Source organism: Seriola dumerili, unplaced genomic scaffold (assembly GCF_002260705.1).
Source record: "Seriola dumerili isolate Sdu_G_001 unplaced genomic scaffold, Sdu_1.0 BDQW01000312.1, whole genome shotgun sequence".
NCBI lineage: Eukaryota > Metazoa > Chordata > Actinopteri > Carangiformes > Carangidae > Seriola > Seriola dumerili.
In genome coordinates, this window is record NW_019174567.1 from 414,877 (window position 1) to 429,154 (window position 14,278).

The window sequence follows — 14,278 nt, forward strand, 5'->3', positions numbered from 1 at the left end:
CTGATGCCGCCGTGGTCAGATTGAGGAACTGTGAGCATCAACGCAACCAGACCACAGATTTCTAATATGATGCAGGTGAAACGGAGTTTACGGGGTCGCTCTGACACGTCCGTGACTTCAAACTGACCTCGGGACCTTCACTGAAGGGGAGTAATATCCCAGAAGGCCCGTTGTTTCCTGCAGCATGATTAATGATGTGCACAATCACAGGAAACACATGACACACGAGGCCTTTTGCAGTTTCAATACATCCGTTACCACTGCACTTAATTCATTAAGTCAATGAAAACGAAGATTTCAAGATCAGCAAAAAACTAATGAAGTTAATGTCATGTTCTTTAACTTATTGTTTGTCTTTGTTTTTGAAAATGTTTTTGTACAAATTAAAACAATTTCAACCACTTTTACAGCTGCATCAAATTTATTGTCCCTCATGCCGACAGGTTCTGTCGGACATGAAAAGTCACTGGTTTGTATTTCAATAATTATCAAGCGGTGTTCAAATCTACAAAAACTTTATTTCAAATTCTCTACAGATCGTTCACACAAATGATTTGTAAAACTGTATTTTATGGAAATGTGTATAGAAACATCTACAATATTTACATCATGTGAAACGGTGCATTCAGAAAACACAAAACAACAAGATGTCGTCTTTGGTTTGAATATTTCTTCAGGTGGAAACATCCACGAGTTTCAGTGAAGTGTTGGTTCAAATAAATCCAGAGTGGGAAAATGTTTTAAGTTGATTTAAAGGGTTAATAAAGGATGATGGGATATAGTATACCCCTATATCAGCTGCCAGTGTGCGTAGACTTGTTTATCTCATCTCTGATTTATAAAGCATAAACATATTATTTAACATTATTATATTGTGCTTCCTCAGAATATGTGGATCCTTTATAAAGACGCATGCTGACTTTAGAAGAAGAAAAGAGTGATACAGTGGCGGTTGTTTCCACCTCTGGAAACAGCTGTTGAATGAATGAATGAAGGTTGATGCTGAATCCTAACACAGGTCAATGTACTCCAGCACTGACACGGCGCTGAGTCAGCTTTACTCAGTTACTTTCAAATGAATCCAAATCAAACAAAACAAAATCAAATTAAACATTTCATTTGAGAGAATCAAACACTTTGTAACTATTGCATCATTTCTTATTCCACCACTCCTGTGTCTTTTTCAATAACTTACTCACTCTCTAATAAACAGAGTCTGCAGTTATTCATGTTATTCTTATGACTGTTGCGTCACTGGATCAAACTAACTCATTATTGTGTCATCGGGTTCAAACCTGTGACATGGGTTGAAGTTGACTTTAACATTATTATCACCTCAGTATCAGAACATGGCTGCTCTTCTTTCAGAAATCGATGTGAACATTAATGAATAATAATCTACATGTTTCAATAGATCACTGTACAAACAGGTCAGAAGACTGACAATGTCCAGATGTTCCAGTGGATTTATGAAACGTACGAAGTTATGCATTTGTTTTATTTCTTTGTTTGTTAGAATATTAATAATTAATTGTTATTAATAATACTACAAATAAAGAGATATTGTTATTTTAATTGGGTCGAAGTGAGCAGGTTTAGATTTTCTTCAGATCAACATGATACAAACTGACTTTTATTTATTGATTGCTTTGGAAACTTGCATCCACTCAAACAGCAGAAAACAACAATAAACGGGTTAATGGATGAATGACATTCAGCAGTTTGGACTATAGTTCTTCACTTGAATCAGATCCGTCTGAACATAGTTTTACTGTATCTACATTATGAACATGTTTAACCACCAGAGGGCGCTCTGCTCTCTCTCCACTGTGGTTATAGAAGCTGCCAGCAGAGTTCAGCAGCGCCACACACCTGGTGGCAGCTGCTCCATCCCTGATCATGGTGAACGTCGCCCCCCAGAGGTCTGATGCTGCGTTACACTCCTCGCCTCAGACAGAACAAGCTGCCATGTTGTCGGGCTGCAGGCCGGACGAGGAGGAGGAGGAGGAGGCGAAGAGGCAGTGCATGATGGGACAGAGGGGCTCATGGGCTCTGAGGGCTTCAGTCAGCAGGTGATGCTCCTTGGACAGAGAATCCACCTGGAAGATAAGGTGATTATTTTATTCCACTTCAGTTGGTTTCATTTCACTTAGTGTTAATGGATTTATGGTCGATGTAAACCCCTCTGAACCTTCCCTCTCCTCTGAAGGAGTTTATCTCTGTTCCTGTGTCATAAAACATGATATTATTCCAATAATGAGATTATTTGAAGCACCTCTCTCCTCAGTTTTCTGTTCCTCTGCTCCAACAGCTCACAGGCCTGAAGAGAGGAGGAGGAAGAAATCATCAGTGAGTGACGGGATTGGATGGAAGCTTTTGTCACTTTTAGTTTTTGCTTCTTTTTTGTTTTTTTACATTTACTGCAGATACACTCGTCATGAACGTCCTATGAACTCCTGAATTTTACACATAAAAATGACATTAGGGAGATCAGCTCCACCTGTGACATGAATGTATTATTTTCTCTGTGGTTCTGGAGGAACTTTTCAAGCCCTACAAAATAATAATAATGGTGATAACGTCAGAAATAAGGTAAAGTTAAAGAGGGAAGACACACAATATACTTAAGTATAAAATAAGGATAACTAGAGAGACCGGACGCAGTGTGAAAGGATGATAAACAGACGATTAAAAGATGAGGAGATGAAAAACATCCACGGATGATATTTTGTTCTGGAGTTGAGACCTGCTGTTTTTTAATAGAGCGTCTCTGAGTGTGAGTGATGTGGTTGTTTACCAAGCAGGAAGGATCTTAATTAGTTGAACTACTGAGGTCTGGGAACTTTGGGATCCAGTGATTTGGGAGTAAGAATCAGGATATCTCGACCTCTGTTGTCCTTTATGGAAGGACAGTAAGTGGATAAATGAAGCTTTTCACCTTAAACACAAATCTAACCTTCATCCTGAAAACCAAGTCGCAGCTCTCAAACTCAGACCGGTGAGGAACAGACAAGATGTCATGGAAGTACAGCGTGCGCGCACACACACACACACACACACACACACACACACACACACACACACACACACACACACACACACACACACACACACACACACCTCGTGCAGCAGGTCGGCTCTCTGTGTTTGTCTCTTGCGGCTCTTCTGAGCTGCAACTCTGTTCTTCTCCCTCCTCTTCATCCTCCTGCCTTCGTCCTCTGACCCCTGACACACACACACACACACACACACACACACACACACACACACACACACACACACAAATAATAATATAAACACTGAGAATATAATTAAATGCAACTAATCCCCTCGTTCAGTTGGGACGTCTCATCTTTCTCTCACAAACCACAGACCTGAGTTTTAGTGACCGTAAAGATTCTGTGCTTTAATCTCATTCAAAATCCCCCTCCTCTTTGCGCCCATGACCGCTGACCTCACCGTGGCAACAAGGAGCAGTTCACAGCTCAGACGAAGAGCTGGCCGCAGCAGTAAAGGTGGCGTGATCTTACCTCACAGGTGTCACACAGGAGGTCATTCCTGCTGCTCTTCTGACAGGACGAATCACAGTCTGACATCACAGGTTTCTGACGCACACATTAAAAGGAGAGAAACAGGAGGACGTCCTGCTCACCGGCTCTGCTACAAAATACAAGGTGTTAGTTAGTGTGACGGAGTCCGGCGAAGTCAGAACAATCAGGCCGGAAAACAGGCTGCACAGTTTCACTTCAGCTTTCTTTTCACTTTTCAAAGTTGTTGCCAATTTAGAAGAAGCAGTGAGGACGGTTCACATAAGTCATGTGACCCCGGGGCCAGAACATTTGTGGACTGATGGAGGGTTTTGACATAAACTCATCAGTGACACATGAAATAATAACACATGACACAATAAACCACAGACACAGCACAGGAGTGTAGGATGAAAAAAGTTTTTATTACCAGTAAACATATTTACAGGTTCTTAAAGCTCCATGTTTTCTTCTTCTCCTGTGTTTTATTTGAAGTGTTGAAGTCCTTCCTGATGGAACCGGTTTTGGGGGAACCGGGAATCGAACCACCAACCCAGGGATCAGCAGCCAACTCTTCCTACTGTGACAAGTCTAAATGTTCATGTAAACAAAAGCTCAAGCATCATCATCACCCAGATCTGGGGTAAGTTGATTCTAGTCAATGTGTAACTTGAATTTGGGGGTTGAGATACCAATTGACCCTTCAAAATAAAACTTCAGTGTCGTCTGCTGTAATCAACAAACCTTGTTTTCTTACAGCTCCATCTTTTCTTCTTCTTCTGTGTTTTATTTGAAGTGTTGATCCATCAGAAGATATAAAAACCATCTCAGTGTAGTTTTACATCTCCTCTCTCAGGCTTCTCTCTGCAGCTCTAGTAACAACAGGTCGGTGAGCCAATCAGAAGAGAGGAGGCTCTGAGCCTCTTTTCTGATTGGCTGACTGCTTTCTGAGCGATCCAATAAAAAATATAGCAGATTTCAGGTAAAAACACTCAGAGAAACCAAATCCTGCAAGGTTTGGATGGTGGGTCCAGGTGGGCGGGGCTTGGTGACTGCTTTGTTGTGACATCACAAAGTTCCAGAAGTCCTGACGGCTGGTTTTAAGGCTCAGTTTCTGAATACAGGCTGTGTGCATTTCTCTGTGGACTGAGGCTTTGATACTTTCACAGTATTAATATAGAAGCTAGAGCTGATCTATAATCACACTACACATGGACACAGACCTTTACACTGGAGGAGCTTTAACTTGACCATAAACTGACAAATGTGAACCAATGTTTAAAAAGGGGAATGAGAAAACATGAACAGAATGAGCAGGAGTCAAGTCATGTTTGGGGTTTCATCTGATTCACTGTAGTTTCTTTTTACTTTATTGTTTCAGCATCAAAACTCTGCAAGATCCGTTACTGTCACATTAACAGTGATTTACTTCCATGTGTAATAAGATAATCAATAAGAGAATCCTCTGCCCAGAGGTTCAATCAGTCAGACACTTTTTGCAAATGGAGGAGCAAACAACCAGTTTTATGTTTGTTTCATCAGGAGGAGAACAGCGCCCTCTTATGGTTTCCCAGCAGTAGAAATATAAGACATAGAACCTGAAGAAGACATATTTACAATGAGTCATATCCTGTTTCTCCACTGCTGCCAGTTATTTCAACAGCTGAGCAATAAAACTGGGTAAAAACAAACTTGTTAGTTCATGACATCACACCATCATCTTCTTCTGTGGTGACGGCCACAGGAAGTGTCACTCCGGTTCTCCCTCTCCTGTGGGGCAGTCTGGTTTCTTGGCGAGGGGCACGTAGCAGTCTGTGGCCGCCGCCTCCTCCACGGCTCTCTTGATTGGCTGCTTGTTCCTTTCCGCAGCTCCCGCGGCGGGCAGCGGAGCGTCCGATTGGCCGTTGTAGCCGAACACTTCCCTGTGGATCTCCAGAGTGGCGTGACTCGGCTTCATGTTGAGGATCTCACAGAGGCCTTCAGCTTGTTTCTGCAGAGTGTTGATCGACTGCAGAGAAAAAACAAACGTGTCAATAAAGTTTTTACACATAGATCCATTTAATGCTCATTAAACTGACAGGTCACCTTGATAACCTGGATGGCCTGTTTCACCATCCCAGGAGCTGCTGCTGACAAATCACCCATGATGCTCTCTGGTGAAACAAACACACAACACGTTCAAATCATCAGATTTTCCACATGGCTAATAATTAGCTTCATTAGCTTTATTGGCCTCCAAAGCAATCATGACATAGATGCATCAGTGCAGGACATTTCTAATATTGATGTTCATGTATGTCACAATATGGAAAATATGTAGAATCACAAAATCAATGATGTTTCAGTCTCATGCATTAAAGCAAATCAGACCAAACTCCATTTAAAAAACTGCAGATCTATTTAGGGATTTTCCCCAAACATCAGCAGGACGGAGGGAAACCGCAGGAATAATGTGTTCACTACACGTGCAGTTTGATAATTGTGGACCGCTGCATCGTGTCCTGACGTGTCCAGAACCTGCTGCTACCTGTTTACAGTCTGTTCAAGGCGACTGAAACTCACAAGGTGAACAAAGAGCACTGATGCATTTAGGCATTTCAGTTCAGGGAGGGCGAAACTTTCAAATGCTCGGGTTAAAGAGAAGTAGTTCTTCCTGATTATATGAAAGCAAGAAACTGTCCGGTGTAAACTGCACGGTAGATCTGTGTGTACACACAGGAGTGAGTATACAGCATTTCAAACACTGCCTCACACCACAGGGAAATGTAAGATATAACACGATTTTCTCACACAGGAAATAATTGTGTTATTTTATAAATCATGGTGATGATAGTCGTAGTCACTGGCAGAACATTTTCCTGTTGATGTCTCCAACTTCTCAAATGTTTTTTTCTTCAATCATCTTTTATAGAAGACCAGAGAAAACGAAAACACTCAAATTAAAAACGTGTGTGTGTGTGTGTGTGTGTGTAACTCATCAGAGATGCAGTAACTACCTTGATCAGGGTCCTTGACCACCTCTTGAGGTTTGACTGCATGTTCATACAGCCCCTGAAAAACAGACAGAACGGCACAGAGCAGCAGATGTTAAAGGACAAATCAGCTCTGGACGGTTCCTTTACAGTGATGTATGTTCTTTTTCAGTTGTATTTATTTCATATATTTATATGTGTGTTTTTTCCCTTTTTTGCACAAATAGATAAAGTGAAACTTGTAATAATCCGATAAAATCCACTGAGGGTAACGTGTAATTATAGACTTCAGTCACAAAATACCATGTCGTTGATACTCACTTTTCATTCTACATTTTACATCAGTAATAATACGTGTGATCCAGACATTGATTTCTCAGACAGGACATCAATTTATGAAATCTGCTTTTTAATCCCTATGTATATGTTTAGTGCAGCGGTCTGTGGTCTGTGACCCCCCCCACTGTCAGTTCCCCCAGACTCTGACACCCACCATGAGTTTCCGTTCAGCCTTGAGGGAATGGACCACATGTGGAAGGATCTGTCTCGGGTACGTACGGCGCCTCCTGGTGGTCTCAACGATGGTGTCATCCAGGAGGCTTCCCAGATCGACGTCCTCATCCTCTGCTCAGTGCGACAGCGGAGACAGAAACTGTAGTTTATTAAACGGGCTGATGAAAACAGGTTGTATGGAGTTTGAGAGGAGATAGTGACTCACCTTCAACATCAGGCGCCTCCTCCCAGGGCTGTCCATTCACCAACACATTCTCCTGAACTGCTGCCTCAAAGTTCTGCACAGATACAGAGACTGATCACTACTGAACACACGTCTGACAAACAGCACAAACACAGTATCACAAATACAGCAGATATACTTCATAAACTGCTACTGAAGGCACCATTTTCTAATTTTATTATAGATGAATCCTTTAAGGCCCAATGTGATGTCAAAGTGATTTGCTTTACATAATCAGTTTACTATCACAAACAAAAGCAGCAAATTCTCACATTTCAGATGATGGTTCTGAGGAGTATTTGGTTTATCTTGCTCCAAAATTACTTGCTTGATTAACGGATTATTAAAATAGTTGCAAACTCTTTTTCTGTCCATGAAGTTTTGATTAACTGACTAAACATTTTGACTCTACTCATTTCCATTTACTTAACACAGTACTCACAGTAGCACTGTAAATCATATATTGCTTTATTCTGATGCAGACTGTTGGTAGATTTTAACTGTTAGCCTGAATGTCTGTTAGCTTAAATTATTTTATATAAATAAATGTTGCTGTCCTCATATCATTTCTAAGCCGAAAGTATTATTCCATCTCAACAAATATCTGAAAGGCCTTAAATGTTGTTTTTGCTGGAGTGTGTGGACGTTAACAGCTAAACAAACACTAAATACGAGATTTTCCGAATGGGATCTGGTGTAATTTCACAGCCGGTTCTGCGCACTTGCGGAAACAAAAGTCCGCAAAAAACCAACGCTTAGCGGTTTGTTGATACTTGACAGTAACAGTTCAGTTGTCCCTGAATTATCTAAAATGACAGTTAGTGACATTAAGATGTAAACGGTTCATGTTGACTCACCGCCAGCAGCTCCTCCAGTAAAACTCGCTTCGTGTCCTCGGCGATGTCCGTCTGTCCGCGGAGAGCCGTCTTCAGAATGTCTTTGTATTTATTTATCTGCCCGACGACTTGTTTCTTCGACCTTACTTGAACTCTGTATTCTTGGTTTGTCTCATCACTAGACGAGCTTTCAGTCTCCACGGTTGCCATTTTTACCGCCAACTGTGTTTATATATTTTTTTTTTTTTTTTACGGAAACCGGAATTGAACTTCTAACTTCCGTGTCCGCCTGCTAAGCCCCCCCCCCGGAACAACACCGCTGGCATCGCAGAACTGTTCCACCCGGATGTTAGCTGTGCTTCGACAGACGAAATCAGCAAATATTGCAGTTTTTCTACATTATTTCTGTCTTATCTTTTATTATTTTGATTTTAAATGGAACATGGTTTCGTTGACTGTCACTGTCACATATCAGCTCGTGAGTTTGAAGAGGTAGGCTCTCAAATAAGCCTGTACAGATAACTAGCACTAAGCTAGCTAATATAAACAACAGGAAAAACTTAAAAGTATGTCGCCCAGTTAATATCACAAATATTAATTTTATCTTTTAAAAGATATATGCACACTACAAATAATACAGTCATATTACAGTTGATATTTACAAGTTTTCATGCACATTTAGTTCTGTTTATTTCACTGCTGCAGTTTTTCTTTCTTTGCAGGATCTGGAGGATGTGATCCAGAGGACCAGAGAGGTCAGTTACAACTTACTGAACATACACTGTAACAGGGAATTCAACTTAGAGATATGTTCTAGTTAATACATGTATATATTTCATAGCTGCTTATATATATATATGTGTGTGTGTGTGTGTGTGTGTGTGTGTGTGTGTGTGTGTGTGTGTAGGCCGGGGTAAAGACTCTGATTGCAGTTACAGAAGAAGTCGGGGAGTTTAACAGAGTTTTACAGCTGCGGCAAAGGTCTGTGTATCTTCAGTGTTATGTAATCAGTTTTAGGACATATATATATATAGTGTCTGTCTCATAAACTCATATCATGTAGTATCTTATATTTATAGTCTGCTGACGTCATCAGCTTCTCAGTTAGAACGCAGGAAGTTCTGATGCAGCAAATACATAAAAAGTTATAAACCTTATAAGATAATGTGATATAAACGGGGTTAGAGAGTTCATTAAGTACAGAACCTTTTCTCTTATGTAACTCATGCACAACGTATAGAGTAAATGTTTTTACATTGTCTCATATAGCTGCTCTCAGCTGGAAGGCCTCATGGTTATTATTCTAGGTGTTTCTTCTCTCACAGCTATCCAGATCTGGTGGCTCCATGTTTCGGGATCCATCCGCTGCAGGGCGGTGGGGGGCCTGAGCAGTGCAGCGTGAAACCTCAGGTAGTAAAACATGCGACACCACATCCGTCCTTTGATTATTTTACTTTAGTGATTCTGAGAAAGTGAGGAGAGAAACAGTATCCAGGCTGCTCAGTGGTGTCCCAGCTGAGGAAAACAGTGTGAGGGAGGGTGTTCCTGAGGACTCTGGAGGGGATGAAGGCGTATTTATTATTTTTCAAGCCATTATTTAAGGAACTAAATTCACATACAGTTGTTCATACACGTATCGCAACAGAGACCCTGGACTTTGATGTAAAAATAAGGATAAAGTTTCCTCATAATTTTCACTAAATAAACTTTGGTCTCAGGTGACGTTGTGATCTGCTTCAGGGTTTCATGTTTCATCTTTGGCAGCAGACTGAAATTTAATGTTTTTTTCGCTGATTTGATACAGGGCTGTTGGAGGTCAGCTGAGCCTAGATTAACTGGTGTTAATACGACTAATACTTATAACAACAAGCTGCTGTTACACAAGTTCCCACCCGATATGAAAATATTTAGATAGTAGTAATAAATTCAGAGGCTTAAAGTGGAGTTTAAAAATGAGCAAAATTTCATCAGATTCATCAGAATCAGAAAACTTTAATGATCCTCACAGGGAAACCTTGAATGTCTTTAAATGAACTAAATACATGATGCAGGTTGTAATGTATTTCTCACAGGACCTGGATGCTGCCCTGCCACTGTTCTACGAACACAGAGAGCGTCTCGTTGCTATTGGAGAGGTACACACACACACACACACACACACACACACACACACAGACAGTCATTGACATCATACATGTACTGTAACCATGAACCATCAAACAGTCCTTCAAAGTGATGAGGCCAAGACCGAACGTCCTCACTCTCAAGGTCCTAAACTCTAATTGACCGGTACACACACTCCATGTGTACAAACACAGACACACACAGACACACACAGACACAGACACACACAGACACAGACACACACACACACACACACACACACACACACAGACACGTGGCTGCCCCCCCAGTTAACAAATCCTAACTTTAATGTGACTTCTGGAAAAGCAAAAAGGATTAAACTTGTTAAAACTCTCAGCTAACCTCTTTAATCCTCTTTGTTAGGAAAAGTTAATGATCACAGTCAGTCACAGTCTTTCTCATGCACTTATACGTACACACACACACACACACACACACACACACACTTCATCCTGTCCAGTCTTGAATGCCGTAGAGCCCTGTAGATCCTCCCGTGTGGGGAATGTGTCTAAGTCAACAGTCCCAGACTCTTGTTTCCATAACCGTTATATTTGTAGATAAGGTTAGAGGCTCAGCGAGGTCCGGCCCTGAACACACTGAACGCATTTCATTCATCCACAGTGTGAGACTAGAACCTCTTTCCCACATGCAGTTTACTTGCTTAAGAAAAAGTCTCTAAATTTAGCTACAAATGCGCTAAGGCTACGTTCACACTACTACATATTAGTTTGAAAACACATCTGTTTTGTTATGTTTCCTCCTCACATCCACGTGACTCCAGAGTTTTCAAGCCCCTAAAACGGAGACTTTCAGGTATTTTGAAAACTCTTGGGTTGTTTTATTTTGAAAACTCTGGGGTTGTTTTATTTTGAAAACTCTGGGGTTGTTTTATTTTGAAAACTCTTGGGTTGTTTTATTTTGAAAACTCTGGGGTTGTTTTATTTTGAAAACTCTGGGGTTGTGTTGTAGTGTGGACGGACAGAAACTGAGACCTTTGGAAACGATGACGCAGGTGAATGGTCATGTATGTATTTTCAGGTGTGTTAGTCTGGACAGAGATTTCTGTTGTTTTAAAATGAAAACGTATTTGTGTGGTCATAACACTTCCTGTAAACACCCCCTAATAGCAACAGCCAATGGGGAAACTCCATCAGTCAGTCAGTCAGTCAGTCACAGACATACAGAGCTCCAGTACTTGAATTTAAATGTTTGTTTTATTGTCTGTGCATTGAAAGAACTTGGTCTCAGTTTTGTAAAAATAGATATTTAAAAGGAAAATGTTGAAATGTTTTGTTGTTATTTCATCGCAGGAAATGTTAAAAACACATTTCCAGTGGCTTAGCTGAGTCCTCTGTTTCTTTCACAAGTCACGTGTTTTCTCTCCATGTTCTGAGAGAATTCAGTGTCTTCCAACATTTGAACATGTTGTCATTGTCAAACCGGCTTGTGGCGGCTGGGACATCATGAGTTCACTTGTTCTTGGTTGCAGATCGGTTTAGACTTCACGCCGTGGTGTGCTCCCACGCAGCAGGACAGAGACGACCAAGTGACTGTCTTCATCAAACAGCTCCACATCGCCAAGGAGCTGGAGCTTCCTGTGTGAGTGCGATAGAAGAAGATAGAAGAAGATAGAATAGAGCCTAGCTGTGCACGCTGCAGTGATTGTTCAGTGTAGTTCTTTTCATACACCTGTTCCAAAGGTCTGTTTTTATGTTGTTAATATCAGCACAGCAGAATGGCTCCTTCTCATCTACAAGTTAAACTTTATAGATTTTCTTTCTCCAGGTTCAGATGTTTTATTAGTGTTTGTCAAAAGGACAGAAATATGTAGACGGATTCATTCATACACAAAATAAACCCATGAAGCTGCAGCTGTACTGTAGCTTCTGTACAAGCTAAGCCGCCGGTCCCCAACCTGCAGGCCGACACATCGTTTGCAAAACAGAACAATTTTGGTCCAAAGTTGTAATTATGAAACAAAAAATAAAAATGTTTTTAAATGATGATTTAAAAACGTATAAAATGTGGAAGAACTCCAAACATTTCCTTACATCCATTTTAATTTCTCTCATATTTCGACCCGTCACTGTGATGAGCCGGCTGAACCGCTGGTTAGAAACAGGAAGAATTAAAAGGAGAGAGTCAAGATTATCATTGAAATAAGACGAGCTCTGAGAAAGCATTGGGCCTCTGGTATTTGACCTCTGTGTGGTTACGCCGTCGGATGTGGCCCACAAACATTTTTTAAATTTTTAAGTGGGCCCTGAGCTAGAAAAGGTTAGGAACCACTGAGCTGAGCTGTCGAGCTAAAGCTGCAAGTGATGACTGTCCTGCTGCTGAAGCACGAGCTTGGCTTGACTTCATCTGAACCTGGTTTGCACAGAGGCACGTGATCACACAGAGGTTCAATACAAACACTCAGTGTCCAGCTGGCATCCATGAGTAGTTCATGACTCATGTCAAACAGAACATCACAGAGGAAAACATTTACATGTGAAAATCAGCCATTTTCACACGTGTTGGAATCAGTGAAAAACAGTTTTGTTCTTACTTCCTGTTTCACTGTTTTCTGCGCAGGAACGTCCACTCACGATCAGCTGCTAAAGTCACCATAGAGACCATGAGAGAACAAGGTGGGTGTCCCTCCTCTGTCTCAGGTACAGCACACACAGCTGCAGAACGAACAGCTGGCAGCTATGACTTCCTCATTTCCCTCAGGTATCAGCCGCGCTCTGCTTCATAACTTTGCGGGGAAGCCCTCGGTCGCTCTGGAAGGCGTGAAGGCCGGTTACCTGTTCTCCTTCCCACCTGCTGTCTGCAGGAACCAACAGGTAGGTGTGACCTCACACTTCAGCAAGAAAACAAATGAACAAGAGTGTAAATCCATTTTGAGAGAGTCTGATTATATAGTGACGTTCACCTCTCTGGGAACACTCTGCGTGTTAATGTGTGTGTGTGTAATGAATGAATGAGTTGACTCGTTTTCATCATGAGGGTGTTTGGTCCCACATGATCCGCTCGTGCGACTGAAACAGCTTTGTGTGCACATTTTTGCTAAATCCATAAAACGTAAACTGAACTTTGGTCGATGTGCAGTCACATAAAATATACAGATGAAGAACAGTATGTTCCCTCTGTCATGTGGTGCACTATGGGTAAAAAAACCCCACACACCTGCTCATAGAATACACACTGGGAAGTGAAAGTAATGTATGGTAGCAGGAAAGTCATAGCAACAGTGGTGGTAACCATAGTAACATCCTAAATTATAAGCTAGTGCCCTAATTCAGGGGCCACATCCTGAATACTGATGCATGAAACATACTGAATAATAAACTGTTATATTAAAAATCATCGTCTCCTCCAGATGTTTCCCAGATTAATGAAGGAAAGAAAATAAGACGTAAAGCTCCACGATGAGCAGGAAGTCACATGGTAACATCAGTCAGTTATAATGAGGAAACCACAGTGACAGTTAATTGTAATGTGACCTCAGAGAGAAAAGCTGATCCAGCAGATCCCACTGGAGCACATCTGTCTGGAAACAGACTCTCCTGCACTGGGGCTCGACAAGCACGTGAGTCTCAAACCATTCAACTTGAACACAACGTGCAGCTTCCTGTCTCTGTCCGTCACTTCCTGTCTCTGTCCGTCACTTCCTGTCTCTGTCTCAGGTGAGGAATGAGCCCGCTAACATCACTCTGTCCTGCCGGTACATCGCTGACGTCAAAGGTCTGTCACCTCAAGCTGTTCAGATCATCACTGCACAGAACGCACTCAGACTCTTCCCCAGGGCCGACACACACTGTCACACACACACATTAACACACACACATTAACACACACACACATTTCTGACATGTGGCTTGGCCTGAGGATGGTTTGAAGGTATTTAATGCACAAGTAGCAACACGTTCAGACTAGATAGATAAAGTGTGAAGACATTAGAAGTCATTAAGATCCACCCTGAGCGTGAATGTTGGGATACTTCATTCTGGACCAAAGTGACTGACTGATGTTAGGACTGATATTAAATAGATTTTTCACAAACACAAACCAATC

At 41.5% G+C, this 14,278-nt stretch overlaps 3 protein-coding genes across 4 annotated transcripts; 1 reads left to right on the forward strand and 2 right to left on the reverse strand.

Annotated features, from left to right (window-relative positions):
• Positions 1–553: 553 nt before the first annotated feature.
• On the reverse strand, positions 554–3,694 carry LOC111231735 (basic leucine zipper transcriptional factor ATF-like 3). 2 transcript variants are annotated; one of them, XM_022758954.1, is made up of 4 exons: positions 3,531–3,694; positions 3,121–3,225; positions 2,276–2,320; positions 554–2,099 (listed from the first exon to the last, which is right to left on the reverse strand). In XM_022758954.1, exons 1-4 carry the CDS (start codon positions 3,594–3,596, stop codon positions 1,950–1,952), a joined length of 366 nt encoding a protein of 121 aa, XP_022614675.1. In that variant the 5' UTR covers positions 3,597–3,694; the 3' UTR covers positions 554–1,949. The 2 variants fall into 2 exon arrangements, with proteins under 2 accessions (XP_022614675.1, XP_022614676.1); XM_022758955.1 differs by lacking the exon at positions 3,121–3,225.
• Positions 3,695–4,857: 1,163 nt separating this feature from the next.
• Positions 4,858–8,290, reverse strand: nsl1 (NSL1, MIS12 kinetochore complex component). The gene is made up of 6 exons (XM_022758956.1): positions 8,093–8,290; positions 7,218–7,290; positions 6,993–7,123; positions 6,524–6,578; positions 5,613–5,680; positions 4,858–5,535 (listed from the first exon to the last, which is right to left on the reverse strand). The coding sequence occupies exons 1-6, from the start codon at positions 8,279–8,281 to the stop codon at positions 5,278–5,280; spliced, it is 774 nt and encodes a 257-aa protein (XP_022614677.1). The 5' UTR covers positions 8,282–8,290; the 3' UTR covers positions 4,858–5,277.
• A 183-nt stretch (positions 8,291–8,473) lies between these two features.
• LOC111231733 (putative deoxyribonuclease tatdn3) lies at positions 8,474–14,065 on the forward strand. The gene is made up of 10 exons (XM_022758952.1): positions 8,474–8,563; positions 8,794–8,826; positions 8,979–9,052; positions 9,397–9,481; positions 10,144–10,206; positions 11,706–11,815; positions 12,794–12,849; positions 12,935–13,047; positions 13,713–13,793; positions 13,891–14,065. Exons 1-10 carry the CDS (start codon positions 8,507–8,509, stop codon positions 14,053–14,055), a joined length of 837 nt encoding a protein of 278 aa, XP_022614673.1. The 5' UTR covers positions 8,474–8,506; the 3' UTR covers positions 14,056–14,065.
• The last annotated feature ends 213 nt before the right edge of the window (positions 14,066–14,278 follow it).